The sequence below is a fragment of the Manacus candei genome, unplaced genomic scaffold (genome assembly GCF_025592945.1).
Source record: "Manacus candei isolate 608988 ecotype Guabito, Panama unplaced genomic scaffold, ASM2559294v1 h1tg000048l, whole genome shotgun sequence".
NCBI lineage: Eukaryota > Metazoa > Chordata > Aves > Passeriformes > Pipridae > Manacus > Manacus candei.
Genome location: NW_026138096.1, coordinates 4,135,553 through 4,151,973, shown reverse-complemented (window position 1 = coordinate 4,151,973; position 16,421 = coordinate 4,135,553). Strand labels below are relative to the sequence as shown.

The window sequence follows — 16,421 nt, the reverse complement described above, 5'->3', positions numbered from 1 at the left end:
TGGGGGGGTAAAGGGGTGGCTCTTTTAAGATGACTAGCAAAGACCATGAAGGCAGCTTATCAACTGCCTATGCTGTCTTTGTACAAAATCTTTTAGCACTTAATATAAATAACTTTTTCCCTATTCCTCTTTTCCATCATTTGATTATCCCAGCAGGTATAACACTCTGTAATTAAAGAGGCTTCATAAACCCTACAGGTACTTCAATCTACACTGATAACACAAAATGAACAGCTCAAGTAGTCAGGGAAAGCTCATTTCTGATAAATGCATAGTGTTCAAGTATGATGCTTCATGCTTTTACATTCTCTACCACAGATCACTTCTCAGTGCTTCAGTTTCTGATTATCCTGAGCCTTCAGTAAAGACAAGTAATAAGATTTAGCACTGTATCACTTCCAGTCACCTTTCAGAAAGACATGTGTTGTTTATTTTCTTCTTTGTACCTGTCCAAGAGTGACTTTCAAAGAAAAGCTTCCAAGACCATTTAAAATTATGCTTCCTAACTTTGTAACTTCTCTTCAGGATAAAGACTCCGCAATTTTTAATTAAAACTCAGTATAACATACTGCCTTACATAGTTTCCCAGTTGGGCAAGATTTCATTGTTCCATGTTAAAACAGCATTCCCAATGCTGTCTTCCAGTTTACAGCGTTCTTCCAGTTGTTTCTTTCTCTTCTGAGCTTCTTTCAACTCTGCAGAAAAGAAATTTTCTTTTTAAGCTAATGAAACCATAAACTGAATATTCAGAGTTAGCCATGGTTATACGACCATGTAAAAGCACACCATTTTCACCTAAAATTACTGCTTGAATTCTAAAAAGTTCCCAGGCACACAGTTAACTAAGCAGTGATGTCAAATGTGAACAAAGAACAAAGTGGAGCTATGCACAAGGCTCATTTTCAATGGATGGGACAAAGGGAGTTGGATAATATATGGTTTCTTTGACCCTCCAAATCTAACCACAGTAGTAATTTTGAATTAGCACCTCTGACAGCCAACAGCCTCACCTACTAGGACAGGTCAGAGTATTTCCCAAGAAAGCCCCACCCTTTTAGTTATGTCAGATTCAAAAACACAGGCCAAATGGATACAAGCTTTGTATTTCATTTTCATATGTATATTACAATTTAGATATTCTGTCAAAAAAATCACATTTTTGATGTTACTTGGCACATGGATCATCTAAATGTCATCCATCACAAATGGGAACCTTCAGTTCATCAAAAAGAAAACACTTTTCATGTCTAGTTTAGATATATTTTACATTTTGCATTATCACTCAATGCATCTTCCTGCATCACCAGCTACTACTTTTTCCACTGGCAAAGATGTTGGCCATGGATTTACCAAATGCAGGCAGACACAGCAGCACAGTGGAAACACAGGATACACATGTACACACACACACTGTCTACAGTGTGGGAAGGTACTGACCTGGCAAGTAAAACCAACTTCAGAACAGCAGTACCCTGAACAAGGTCTTTGGAATGAACACATTCTGCCTGATAGCTCCACTTTAAAGCCCAAGAGAAGCTGTGCCTGAGCAGAACAATCCCAGCTGTCTCCAATATTTTCAGCTTTGATGCAAGCTTTCAATTTTTCTCTTAACAAAAAGAGGGTATTTACACTCTTTGACCTCCTGACCTCTAAACAACATATCCCTCTGTAAATCTGTTCATCTGGAGTGGCTTTAGAGAAAATGGGTTTGTCACAGTATTTATCTGGACAGAATGACACACCAGGTCCAGTGAAGACAGCACAAGGACCTGGCCCATTGCCTCATCATCCTCTCAATTCTCTCAAGCCACCTACCCTACATGCAAAGAAAGAACAGAGAAACTCCTCTGGACTACTAAAGTGGATATACTAAAACAGGAGTCACATGAAGTTAAAACTTCACTGATAGGTGTATGATGTTCAAAATCACAAAAGGACACTTCTACTAGTATGTCAGCTGTAGAAAGCAAGGAAGTCCTGTGTTCATATCACCTTTCCACTGTTCCATACTGTTCAAAGGTCTGGCTGGCTGGAAAAAAATATTTCCAGCAGCTCCCACTGAATGCAAAACCTCTGTGAGTCCAAATTTCCTATTACTGCAAAGCATGTTTTTAATTAGAAAACCCAGATGGTCAAAAATACCAGCAGAAGGAAACCACCACTACTGTCACCTCTGCCTCAAATGCATGGTACAGTGTTATTAAGACACTTGTGTGAACAATGTCAGACAAGAAATTACGAGCAAAACTCTGGGAAAGCTGTGAGAGATATCAAATGAACACAATTGCATACATTTTCCTATGTGGAAAATTATGTTTATGTACTGCAGCCTGAACAGGTTGTTCCCAACATGACACTGACAAATACCCTGCAGTTTTAAGTCTAGTCTTCACTAATTTGACTGACAACCTACTTCACTATATTAGTAAGTTTTTAAAGCCACAAATAGACGCCACTCATTTATTTAAGAGTTACAGATTAAAAAATTCTTTCCTGCTGGATTCTAGGATTTTTATTTTTCAGCTTAGGGTGGGGCTTTTCAATGAAACTACCTTTGTTCCTCTCTCTTTGGATTGATACTTCTTTAAAGGGAGGTACAGATCCCCCACATTACAGAGCAACAGACTGTCACAAGTGTTATTTCAGGTTTAGAAATGCCCTTAACTTTACTTTTCTCCTCTGAAGACAAGAAATTCCATCACCTCTTTTTTTTGCTTGAACTACCATTTCTTCGTACTGTTGTCTGTGTTTCTGAGCTTCTTCTGCTGGTTTTGCAGGGAGGTTCCTTAAATTGAAAAAAAAATAAAAAAATCAGTATTTAGAGTTGGCATGCCTGTCTAAGGAAAATTCTAGGCACTTCTAAAAGAAAAGCATACACTGCTTCTTGTCAAAATATGCAATCAGTGAGCAGAACAACAGATCCTTGGAAAGAATCTTTTTTTGCCAGAGTCAGCAGAAGGGAAGAACACTGACCAGCTATGACTACTTTTATACACAAAATATGCTGAGTAATTTCCTTATGTTTGGTAATTCCAGCATTTTTATTATTAAACCAACTGAACCCACAGGCTGATCTTCATAAAGGGTATATACCAAGCTGGTAGTTTTGATTTAAACTGGTAAGATACAGGACCATACTCTCTCTTACTGTGCACCTCATTCACGGATTACATGCCCAACTTTCTTTACCCACATGTACTGACCCCCACCCCAGCTTCCTTTTCCCTCTGCTCTCTGAGACTCCCTTTCTATTTTAAAGGCTTGACTCTTCCCCCTCGCTCCTAGAGCAACAAGTGGCACTGGAGTCATCCTTGATATTGTCCACTCATCAATACCAACACAGCATTTTGATTTGTGATTAAGGCTCTGCCATACAAATACAGGTGTTCATATGTCAAGACACATTACCTTTAAGCGACTCATATTTGTAATTAACATAACCATAAGTATCTCTTTACAAATACAGGATCACCAAAACATCAAAACAGGAAATGACTAACTATTTTGTTATTCTGTATTGTAGAACACCGTATTTTATTCCTAGGACAGTTTGTATCTTTGGTTAATAGAAAAGCTATGCAAAAATTCACTTTCCTGTTCCTGTAAGGTGTCACACATCAGGCAGCTGCTTTCCATCAACACAGTCACCATTGAGTGGGTGTCACTATTTACGCAGTCACAGCCATGAAATACAGGCCTATGACAAATCCAGATTTGTTCACATCTTTCTGTTTTTTCAAATCAAGATTGTCACTAGAACAAGGAAAGTAAATTTTCACATTTGTGTCTTTGTTAGGCACAGAAAACAATCCACTCTTTATCCAGTTTCACTTTTGTAAGTTGATCGTCATCTTTTTTAAATCCAAGTCTTTAGAAATGGTTCAAGTTAGGGAAAGTTTGGAAATGAAAATCAGAAGAAATAATACAGTTCTGCTAACTCCACCATTCAAATTATCTGCCCTATCTCTTAACATCACCACCATACATGTGAGATGTTGCTCAGTATCTACTAAGATTCAACTAACACTTTTTGGAGTTGAAGCCAGAGGAACTATGGAATATTTACTGATTTTTTTACTATAAAGTTTTACCTAAATCCTACAACTGAGTGTGAAATCAAGAGGAGCCATTCTGAAAAAAAAAAATCTCTCTGCATTTTTCTTCCAGAAGTCTTAAAGTTTTTTGTCATAGGAAATCAAAAAAAAATTACTTAAAGCCTAATAGAAAAAAAAATAGTACGTAAACTGCAAGCAAACAATTTAAAAAAAGATTCTTTAGAAAGAGTCAGGGGACAGCACTGCTGCCCAGAGCAGTTTTCCCTACTAGACAAAAGAAATGATTCACTTGTCTAGAATCTTAAAAATACCTACTCTGTAGAAGTTCCTCAGTCTATCAACAGTAGGAAAGAAAGCAAAACCTGAACATTCTCCTGTAATGCATCACTAATTCCATCTGTGTGAACAATGTACTTCTCAGATTATCCCACAAGAAGAAAGATTTTTAGCAGACAGGTTTAGAATACAACAGATAAGCTAGCATGCTTTGTTTCCAGCTGTCCACAATAAAGCCTGCTATAACAAATAATCACTCATGTTGTTCTAGACATCCCGAGGTCTTGCCACATAGTCCATCAGACAAGCCAAAAAGTTATTTAAATAACCCTACAACTAGACTACTTTGACATGGGCATTTTTCACACTGTGTTGATGAAAACACAGATCTGTGTTATGCCAGTTCTTCACACCAATGCACAGCTATACTAAAAATGCAGACATCATCCCCATAAAGCCAGATAACATTCACAATCATAGACTAAACATGACATAATTTGTGTAATTTAGAAGCAAAACATGGCAAAGCAACTGCCAGTAAATCGCTTTGGAGTCAGTTTGCATATGGAAGAATCTCCTTGCAGTAAAAGAGGTATGAAACAACTTATCAAGTACTTGACAACCTTTAAAATGTGATGCTGAACTCGATGCAGAGCAATCACTATTCATGTTTCATTATTTATGGAAGTGTTTTCTTTCCCTGTGTAAACAGGACACTGTATTCGTGCTTCTCAATCTCTTTAGCACGTACCAGCTTCATTTTTATGCTTATGTGCTCTCACGGAAAATAAAAATCTCTTATTCATGTTTAAAAGGTAGAATTACTCAAAACTAGAGCTCTGCTCTCTTACTTACCTCCTTTCATAAAAAGCCATTGCTTTTATTATTAAATAAGGTTCCTTCTGTTTGAATAATTTTTCTCATAATCAACCCACTTCCATATTCACTACTCTGAAAAAAAATTCTACTTTAGATTTTAAGTCATTTGTTTAAGTTAGGGTAAGCAATTACACTGAGTTAGAAAAATCTTTGCTAGGTTAATTTTATAGAGACCCTCACTGTGGCACTTTGCAGAACTTACGCTGGTCTGTCCTCTAAAATAAGTGCTGTAGTGGAGAGTGGTTCAAAGTCAAGATTCTTCCTCACATTCTGTTTAGGAGAGAGAGGTTTGTGAGCTCGTCCAGTTTTTTCTTCATATTCCTAGAGAAGAAAAAGACAGGGCAACTTACAAGAGTGGAGACCATCAAGATGATGCACATGGGAATTTAAAATGGGTCTACAAAAGTCTTCAAGACAATGCTTTCACATCTCTATCCTGCTGCAGTCCCTTCAGAGCTTTTCAACTAGAGCAATCTCAGAACTGAAAACAATGGCAAATTTATGTTCAAGAGTGAGTTTTGATGTTTTTCTTCATTCTTCCTATTTGTAAAAACATCTGAAGTTCCTCTGGCTGACAGTCTGCTTTTACACAGTACTACTCAGGAGTTTACAAACAGCAGATACTATCTGAGGTATAAAAATAAGACCTATTTAAAATATTTTTCTTTTAATTTACATGGTTTTGAAATTGAAGCCAAAAATGACCACAAGCTGCTTGTCTTAAAATCTCATAGTAAGATTTCTCCCCACGCAAGCTGTTTTCACACGCAACAGTTCAACAATGGAAAAAAAAAAAAAAAGGTTAAAATCACAGAAAGCCCATCCTTGGTATGATGCCTTACACAACCCTACATTATACAGCATAACATGTTAACCTGTGTCTGTAATCAGACACTGACACACAAAAGCAAGGCCAGCAAAGAGGCACCAAGGTGAGGGGTCTGGAGGCAGTGCCACACAGAGAGGCCGAGAGGCTTGCTCAGCCTCCACAGGAAAAGCTTTGCAGGGATCTTTGGCAGACAGCAATAACGGGATGTGGTGAAGGCCGAAGGCAGAAGTCTCTGAGGCACTTGTATGAAGAACACAAAGACAACAGGCACAAACTTTACCAGGGGAATTCTAGGCAAGCAGTGGGACAAGTCTCCTGAGACACAGTAGAACTTCCAGCCTCAAGGGCACTCAAGCTCAGGTGAACCAACCCCCAGAACCTGGTGTAAGCAGGCTCTGTTCTAAGAGGGGTGTTAGTCCCTCAGAGGTCCCTCCACTCAATTATTGCCTCACCATGATCTACAGGAGAGGGCTTGGCATTACACATACAATTTTATTTTTATTTTTCCTACAAACACTCGTTTGGAAAAAAAAAACATACTAAACCCATGACCTAATAGGATAAACCAACCTTTACACAGCTTCCATCTACTCCACTGCTTGAAGTACTATAGCAAACATTAGGTATGCAAAGTATCAGTGATATACAAATAACAAACACAGTCAAACAGTCCTATGGAACTACATCTACATAATAGTTACATCTACATTCAACTTTATAATGAATTTTGCCACTTCCAAAACTCAAGGGCTTTCATGCACAGCTTTTTTCTATAATTTCTACTGAAATTAAAAAAAAAAATAAATGAGCACTACGAATGTGTTATGAATAGGGTTCCAGCCACAGACTTCTCCCTGTCAGCACAAAGACCTTCTCAGATTCTACCGCTTGCTTACTCTCAACCTGTCAATTACATCAAAGCCTCCTTGGGCAATAGATCCAACCTTTCCAACACAATAGAACAGCCTGGATCATTCAGCAACTAAAATGGGATCCCTATCACTTCTAGAAAGGCCTTCTCCTCCAACCCTACCTTAAAAAAAAAGGATGGATGAAAACCAGACATAAGTGAAGAACAACACAACCTTAATATTCTACTTTATGTTGTACAGTTCAATTCTAGCTCAAGTTAGTTCTGTGGGACTCATGGGTGCAGGTCTGTGCAGCCCTTGGGACACAAAAATCCCACTTTGTCCTTGTGTGTTCACCGGGCACTGCCTCAGCAATCAATCCTATGATGCCAGCATTGCTGTGATGGGAAACATGGTCATGAATTTGGAATGTCTGGCTCATTAATACCAGTTAATACTGCTATGCATGACATCAGTTTGCAAACCAGGAAAAGAACCAAGAAAAATGTATTGAAACTTAGCTTTGTCAAGTAAAGGGACGGTGCTCATGCTGACAAAGCTGTTCACTAAAAAAACTCTCCAGAGAGAAAATAAGCAAAGAAATGTTGTAACAGAGGTATTGTGATCAAGAGCATATTCAGAAAGCACAGGCACTGGTCTTAAACTACTCACTTGCATCAGCAAGCAGCTGATAGTGACCAGTGTGTGAGAGCACCATCCTAATGTGCTTCAGCTGCACCAGCTGTGGGGTAAATCCGCTGTGCTGACAGCAATGAAGCAAACGGCTATTCCTTCTCTCAATTTCTATTAGGTGACTGAGTTTTTTGTATGAGCCCTTTCTCACAAATTAACACAGTCAAACATTAATCTCTATTACTGCTTCCACAGACAAGGTGAACCTTGTGCCTAAATCTAACATCTTTACTCTTTTGAGACACTGCTAGTGAAAGAAAAACCATTTGGCATTCACAAGGAACTGTTAATACGCAGAAATCATCATATATAGATCTCCCTAAAGCATCTCAGAACTTGACATTAAAATGTATGCACCAATGCTTATTCCAGTACAAGTTCCAGAAAAGCTGCTTAATTTTGGCTTAGGAAAATTATTTTCAGGGTCTCCTTTCACTGAAAACCAACTGGAAAGCAAAATTGCTTTTGGAAGGTGAGAAACAATGCCCACACTGGGGATTTTCTTCTGTACAGCAGAATTAATTTGGAAATCTCTTTCAGCTAAGCACAAAGTTTCCCAGACCAGCACTACACTGCACATAATTCAAGAATTTCTTAGTTAAAAAGACGTTTTATTTTTGAATGTGGGTGGCTAGTTACAGTATTAGCACATCAGTACAGCTACCCAAAGCACTCAAAAGCCCACCCTGCATTTCAGCAAGTATTCACTGATGTGTTCCACTCAGCACTATCCTACAGTAAAGAAGCCAGACCAGCACAAAAATGGGAGTGGCACATTTTATGAGATTACAAGTATGATTCCTTTGTAGTAATTTCATCCTTTTCAGCGGTAGCTAAACATGAATAAAAATGTCTGAGGATGATATTATCTACAAGACTGTTCTTTAATTAGGTAAAATAATAAAAAACCCAACCAAACAAAAAACTCTCCCCCACTTTCCCCAAAAAAACAAGCACACAAAACCCAAAACCCCCCAAATTCACAGAAGATAAAAGCTCATGAAAATTATCTTTTATTCCAGTGAGAAGAGAATGCAATTTCAAACAGAGCACAACGTATGATACAGTAATGAAACACACTGAAGCCTTCACAAACTCATATTAAGACTATCTGCTGACTGAGCAAGTAGAAGTATTTGCACATACAGGCATACTGCAATAGGCTGAACCACACAATAGCTCATTTTAAGCTTTGGTTTTTGTGGGGTTTTTTGTGTGTTGTTTTTTTTTTTTTTAAGCCAGACTCAAATTTCTCACAGGTACAAATAATTCAGCATCTGTTTAAATCCTATACTATAATTAGGGGTTACTAACCTGACACGGTTGCAAGCTAATTTTAGGACCAACTCTGGATAAGCTGACCGTTTACAATTTAGAATACATCCTTATCACTGAGATCACTTAGGCTTTCTTCCAGGTTTCGTCTTTACCTGTTTACAAGAGCTGAACTAGGGTTTGAAGATGTTCTGTAAGAGCGTGCCGTCGATTAAAGCACTGATTTAAATAATCGAAACCAAACAAAGAAAACCCACAGAAACACCCCTCCCGAAAGCAAGTTTAATTCCCGGTGGAACCTGGCAGCTTTGCAGTTCAGATGCAAGAAGCTCCAGTCGTGATGATCCCCCGTGAGTCTTCAAGAGAACCCAACCTACAAAGGGATCCTCAACCATCCCTACGGAGGCGCAAATAACCCACCAGAACACAGGGCAAGTGCTGAACGACCAACCGCGCTACCCGGGAGAGCGCCGTAGGACTTCCCGCACGCCCTGAGCCTCCCCGGGCACCACAGCACGGCAGAACTGAACCTACAATAACACAGACTGCTCTATCAAGGTCATCTTGTTCTGGCCCTGCGTGTTTAAAGGCAGCCACTCTCCGACGGAGCCGAGTATGAAATATTCATGCCGGGCGCCGGAGCGGCAGACACCGCGCTGCCGGGCTGGGGCCGGCGGGCAGGGGGATGGCTGCTGCCCCGGGGCACTCCCAGGGGTGGCTCCCAGCCCGCAGCAACCACGCTCCGGCACCCCGAGCCCCCGGGGGTCTCGCCTCGCACAAAGGGGATTCCTCTTCCCCGGGAAGTTGATTCTCTCCCGAACCCGGCGAGGCGACTGAAAAGCGGGCAAGGCCGGGTCCCCCGACCCGCGTTCGAGTCCGCGCCCGCCCCGACCCGCGAGTCCCGCCCGGCCGGCCCCGCTCACCATGAACGCTGCGGTCCCTCAGAGGCGGCGGTGCCGGAGCCCCATTGCCCGCCGCTCTCCGCGGGCCTGGCTCCCGCCGCCCGGGCCCGCACGGCCTCGCGGGCCGCCCGCCCCGGGCCGCCCTCCGCGGGTGGGTCCGGCCGGGCCGGCCCGCCCCGCCAGCCGCGCTAATCACCCGCGGGGCCGCCGCACACCGTCACCATCGCCGCTCCCGCCCCGCCCAGCGCTGCCCGGGCACGCTCGGCCCCGCCCGGCACACGCCGCCCGCCTCCCGCGCCGCCCCGGCAGCGCTGCCCTGCCCGCCCGGGATCCGGGCCCGAGACGGACAACCCAAACCTCGCACAGGCTCCTGAGCATCAGCCGCAGCCTTTGTCTGCCCGGAATTACATGTGCTGGGTTAGGATGCAGCTGCATTCCTGATACACTGGCATCTCTCTCGATTCGTCTCCCACCCAGGCGCTTCCCATCCCCGCGTCCCTGGTCCCTGGCTCCAGCCAGGCGTTTGCTGGTACCGAGTCCGATACTGTGCCTTGCTGAGACAGCCTCGGAAACAGTCCTAAGTGCAAGAGCAGCTAAAACTCACCAGCCCTTAAACCGCTGCCGAAGGAAAAGCAGCAGCTTTCTGCTGAAATACTTCTTACAGCATAAATATCTTTTCAGTACCACTCATGCCCTCTCCACTTGAAACAGCCCTAAAAGATACAATATATAAACCCATTCCACAGTTCTGACAACTTTCACATCACATCTTAATAAATATTTTGCCACAATCTAGATTAATTAAGCTTGCTACTATTCCTTTGTCGAAAAGCTCTTTTACTTAACTTAGGAGAGAGACCCAAGTAGTGTAGACTTGTGTAGACTTTGGTAACTTGCATTTTATAGTATTACCTATTCACCTGCAACTGTTGTCCTTTTCTCAGCTCTGTACTAAGGATTTCATTTTCCTGAATTTCACTATGGTTTGCATCTGCCAGGCTGAATTGTTCATGGCCTTTATCAAGGCCTGATCCTGAATCCCAAAATGAGCAGCATGGACTGACCTGAAAACAACCAGTCACTTGCGTATTCTGCTTTCAAAGGGTGGCTTTGCAAAAGTTGAGATAATTTATTTTCTCAGAATTGCCAGGTGTTATATCACTATTGTTTTCAACCTGTGACTTCACATCTACTTCATGGATGCAGTGATACCTCACCAAATGTGGAACAGCTTACTGTTTAAAAGTATCTAGGCTTCATTTCCACACACCCCCCAATTAGTTACAGACATTTAACATCCAAGCATCCAGTGTCAGAGCACAAATTATCACAGTGGCAAGTCACCACAGCTCATGGAAAGCACTACAGCCTCCAGGGCTAATGCTTTATCTCATGAACTATCTGAAGCAGAAAGTTATCACGCATATTAAAAAACATTCATGTAAAGATACAGATATTAACACAGAAAAAAAGCAGATCACGAGAAAAAGCACCCTCAGGTGGTATATCCTGTGGTAGATCTCTCTGCTGTCACAGGCTGAAAGCAGAATGATATTACAGCTCTTCTGCAAAGCACTGAGTGGGAGAGAGGGATGCCTGGTGACACGGGAGAATACCTGTGTGGGGTGAAGAGCAAAGTACCCCTGCAACTCAGACCACAGCTGGCCACGTGTTACACACGTAGTTTGTAGCAGCCACTATTTTTAGGCTGCCACAATTATAACAGTACCTGAGGCTACTCAAACAAGTTATGTGCAAGCTTTAATTATATTTTTTTATTTACTGGAATTCTCACCTCACTCAGCATATGAGACAGGATTGCACAAGCAAACAGAGAATTATTTTTTCCCTGGTTAGAGTCTGACCGCTACCTAAATAGTGCTTCAGTGTTCCCTTCCACTGCTTCATAGCTGCCTACTGCATGTCTACCTGCAATCTCTTACCTTTTCTAAATAGTTTACAAGACAAATTTCAGCTGGTGCACACCCAACACTACACTGCCCTCCTCCCCTAAGCCCTCACAGCATTTTTTGTGCCACCATTAAGCAGCTGTGTGACGATTCCAGGCTCACTAGATTGGGGAAATGATACTGCCGAAAACAAGCGCTCTGTTCTGTTGAATTAGTCTGGTTACTCTAACGCCGTGGGGCAATGTAAATGTCAAAGGAAAAGGAAGGAAAGGGAGCATGCAACATGACTGTTTCTTTCAGTGGTTTAACTGAAATCAGATCATGAAACCTGTAGATGACCTTTGGGGCTGGGAAAATAAGATCTGATTCTTGATGTGGCACTGGGCCATAAATAAGTCATTTTAATGGAGACTCTTATGTATAGAATAATCAAAGAGACTTTAAGGAGACTGACACCTCAGGCAAAAATCAGATTATGAGAATATCATTCAAAACTTAGCAAAGAGAATACAAACTGCTAATCTCAGATATTAAACTTTCAAAACAACTCCTTAGGAAGCTTTTTATATAACTTCAAAACCAGTACAGAACTATTCTGAAATGCAGTTAATTTATTAGTTACTGATCTAACAACCTGAGAAATCTGAATTGCCCACTCAACCTGGATACTTTGCCAGAGCAATCTGGCAAGCTCTATGATTAATTAATGGTTCAAGAACCATCACCCCTACTTGCTTTACCCAGCTTTCTGTCTCTATATGTATTTAATCCTCCCATGTTATAGAAGGATACCTGAGTAGAAGATAGCAATGAGGTGACAGAATTTGATGGAAATAACATGTGTGAAGTTTTCTCTTCCACCAGGATATCCTTCTCCTTTTTAGTACCACAGTATTCTTCTGTTCCATACTTAACAAATTAGGAATGCTTAAGCAATGTAAGGAGAAGATACTATGGCCAGTTCATGAGGAAAACCTCACACTATTTTTAGGCATCATTTCAAGTGCTCTGAAATTTCCCTCTTTTCCCCTGAGAAGTGTCTACTTCTCCCTTCCAATTATGGCTGATATGGAGCTTGGTCTGGCAACTGTCATCCCACACAATCACACTGAAGTTAAGTGAATAAAATAATCCATGCATCTTCCAGAAAGCTGAGAGAGAATGAGAAGCCACATACTCAGTCCTGTGCTTCAGCCACTGGACTAATTTAACAATTAATCCATACACATATTTTTATAACATGGCATTTTGAGCAACAGAGGCATTGAATTAAGGAACATTTATAACCTAAGCATAGATAAGGCCAAGTTAGGTCTTCCAAGAAAGAATAACAGTTTGTTCCAAGAAAGAACAACAGTTTGCTGTTTTGAAGTCTGTTGCCTCTAATCATTCATTGTGCTAGTATCAGATGTTTCTTACCCTCAGGGTTCACATTTCATTTGCACTGTAGGTAAATAATTTAAGTGCTTTTTAGTTCACAGAGAGTGACATGTTTCATTAAAAAAAAAAAATAAGGAAGGAACAGAAAATTGATCCCTCTATTTGAAGTACTCAGAGACAAACCCGACCTATGAACCATGAGAGACACACCTATGAACCCTGTAGCTTAAGAACAGCTATTTATTATGGTATCTTTAATCAGACTGAGCAGCATCTGGTTCCAAGTGATTCCAATGTGAGTCACATTAACAACAAAAAACCCCAACACCCTACTGGTTAGAACACTGCAAAGGACACAATTTAATCTGCATATACAAACATGTGCACAGTTTCCCTATATACTGACACTATCTGGTACACTGCAGCATCAATCAAATGGAAACATCTGCAAGAAAGGCCTCCAGCAGGGCAAGCATCTGCTAAATGCTTGAGAAAGAAAATACATGCTAGATGGTTATTTTACTTTTATTTTTTGTGAACATCTGCCAGAATAAAATGCTATCAACACCTGCTTTCAGCATATTCCTTAAATGTCACTTCCAGGGACTGGGATTCCAATGGATACAGACTTCATGTAAAAACATGATTTTACATAATCTGTACACACACTCACTGATCTTTCCACCTTAATTATCTACACAGCCTCGGCAACATCCCCTTCCAAATAGTCTCTCAGCAACTTTTTCTTCTGACATTTCACATTAGTGCTGATGTTGCAGGGGAAAACTTACCTTTCCTATCTAGTATCAAATAACACACTCTTCAGTCTGGCTGAAGATCATGTTGGAACTGTCCCCCTCACTCTGAGTGAGATGTAGAAATAAAAAGTTTCTCCATGCCACATCAGCTTGATGCTGATGCCATTCTGAAATGGCCAAAGAACCAGGTTAACTCTGGTATACAGGAAAAGAGTCACAGGAACACGGCATTTCATCTTGCAAGTTCTCAAATCAGTTGCAAATACAACCTCAAATACTTGTAAACTTCAACACAGCCTAGAATTCACCCAGGAATGCCACCAGCTTTGCAATGCACAACAACTTGCATTATTATGCTGTTCAGATGCCCACCACAGCACACAGTCACTATTCTTGTTTGCAAACACCTGTCTGTGTAGGTAAGTAGGGGCACACCAGTACTTAGCTCCATGACTTCAGTACATATAACAAACTAGTGTAAGGAAAGGTACTTCACTTGATACTTTTAACCATATTCTATTTCTCCTGTTTTCAAATCCCTCTGCTAGTTTCTATTCTGATTTATCATCAAGATTTGGCCATCTCTAAGGATCTCTGACTTCTTCAAGTTTGATACTTGTCTGCTCTTTGAAATTATAGAAAGTCTACTGCACTAAAACCTCTGAGTGGATTTCTGCATTTCTGTTTGCTTCTCTAATCCCTGAAATTACTCTTGAAGACGTTACTGGTGCCAATTTCTTACATGTCTAATAAAAGCTCATTTTATACTCATATTGATGGTGTGCTCCATATTCTCTCTCATCACCTGCCCAGTCTTGTAGACCTTTGTGCATTCTGTTTAATTTTACCAAAAAACTATATCAAAATGTAAATTTTCCTGAATATAATCTTCTTTACAACTTAAGGTTCAGTCTTGAGGAGAAGACATTGTAGCTTTTCAAAACTACACACAAACATAAATACAATATTTAAAGGAATGCAACATACTTTCATAGTGTGCCTTAAAGCAATTACTATTTTCAGGCTTTAATATTCATGAAACTGTTTCCACTGAACTTTGTCATGCTGAAGTGACAACTTCTCAATAGAGTACAAGAAAATTATGTGGAAATTACTATAGGCACAGAAAAATTGTAACAAAATCAAGTAAAAAAATCAGATCAAGAGTCCCCTGAGAGAAAAAAGAACACAAAATTTGCTAGTCTTTCTTCAGAAAGACACTTAGGGAAAAAGCACCAGTCTGGCTTTTTAAAATCCTTATACCTGTATCTTCATGGTTCCCAGTAACACACATACAATAACTCCATTCATTTTGTAGAGCCAAAGAACATCAGTTTTGTTTGTTGTTGCTAGTGAGCATGGTAAGAGTTAGCCTTTCAAAACCTCTACCTACCCCCATTCTTTAATTTTAGATGAAGTTTGAGATGTATAAACTGGAAGACAGACAAAGAAAACCTTTGGGTCGGGTTTCTTGGAAACTTGCTTCTGCTTAACACAAAAATAGCACACTGAAGTCTCACAAAGCTTTCTCAATTTTACATGTCAGCAATGGAAGGTTCCAGTCTCCTCTTAGAACAGGCAGTTCCATCACAATATTTAGGGGCCAAAGCACCTGCCTTTAAGGATTTGCTTTGCTTCACAGAAAGGCTTTGCCAAGTGTTTGTGCAATGCAACAGTCAAAGGCACGTGCTGTTATTTCCAGGCTTGCTCTCTACAGGCATCTATTTTCATTCAAAAACCCATGGGGGGGAAGTCTGAAAGCCTCCTGTGTGTTGCCAGGGGAAGGTTACTACATGGAAAAAACTTACTGACTGTACAAAGATATAGGTGTCTAAGTATCTATCTCTCAGCACTGGCAGACACACAAAGGCCAGCTGCATGTTGGATGTCATTTAACACAAATGAGAGCAAGTTTCCACTGATGTATCAGCTCTCCTGAAAAGTTGTATCCCCTGGCCTTGAAATTTTGGGGTTAGAAAGAGCTGTGTACTTCATACTCAAAAGTCAATCATTTTCCCATGAATTTGTGGCTTCCTGCATTTAAAAATAGTCTTGTGCTATGAGAATTCATATTCCGTCTAGCGCTAAGTATCAGCCTGGGCTACAAAGTAACAATCTGAATTGAGCCAGACAAACTGGACAACTTCAAACTTACTGCACTTCCCCCCAAAACCTCCCGCTGGCATTGAAACAGATCCTTCAGAGACCACCAGCTGACATTGTAACTGCAATAACACCTAACAAAGTTCATACTTCTTTATTCCTGAAAGTATCTTTATTCCTGAAAGCAGATACCTATCCTTAAACACCCCCTGTTAGGATCCCTCCAGCTTCTAGGGTTTTTGACTCACAATTTACAAGTAGTTTTAAAGAACGATAAAGCGAAAATAATAGCTTTAAAACGGGAAAGGGGGGAAAAAACCTCTCACTTCCTTTCAAAAATACTTTGTAGCCTGTCACAGCTATTTAAACTGGTACTCAAAGCTTATTATTTTCTATTAGTGTGATGCTTGAAACATATTCTGTGCTTTCACATCTTCTTAACATAAGGGGGAAAGTTCCAATAGCATCAAAAGCTGCACTTTGGCAGCTAGACTCTGCTAGATTATGATA

The 16,421-nt window shown here is 40.7% G+C and overlaps 1 protein-coding gene across 3 annotated transcripts in view; it reads right to left on the bottom strand.

Annotated features, from left to right (window-relative positions):
* Positions 1-16,421, bottom strand: part of TBC1D14 (TBC1 domain family member 14) — a 74,300-nt gene that overhangs the window by 23,124 nt on the left and 34,755 nt on the right. For 2 of the 3 annotated variants that reach the window (XM_051798347.1, XM_051798348.1), the window contains 3 exons: positions 5,413-5,531; positions 2,703-2,785; positions 578-695 (listed from right to left, as the gene is read on the bottom strand). In XM_051798347.1, coding sequence (XP_051654307.1) covers positions 578-695; positions 2,703-2,785; positions 5,413-5,531 — 320 coding nt within the window. Of the gene's footprint in view, positions 1-577; positions 696-2,702; positions 2,786-5,412; positions 5,532-9,781; positions 9,899-16,421 lie in introns of those variants that run through there. The other variant, XM_051798350.1, reaches the window with a different exon arrangement.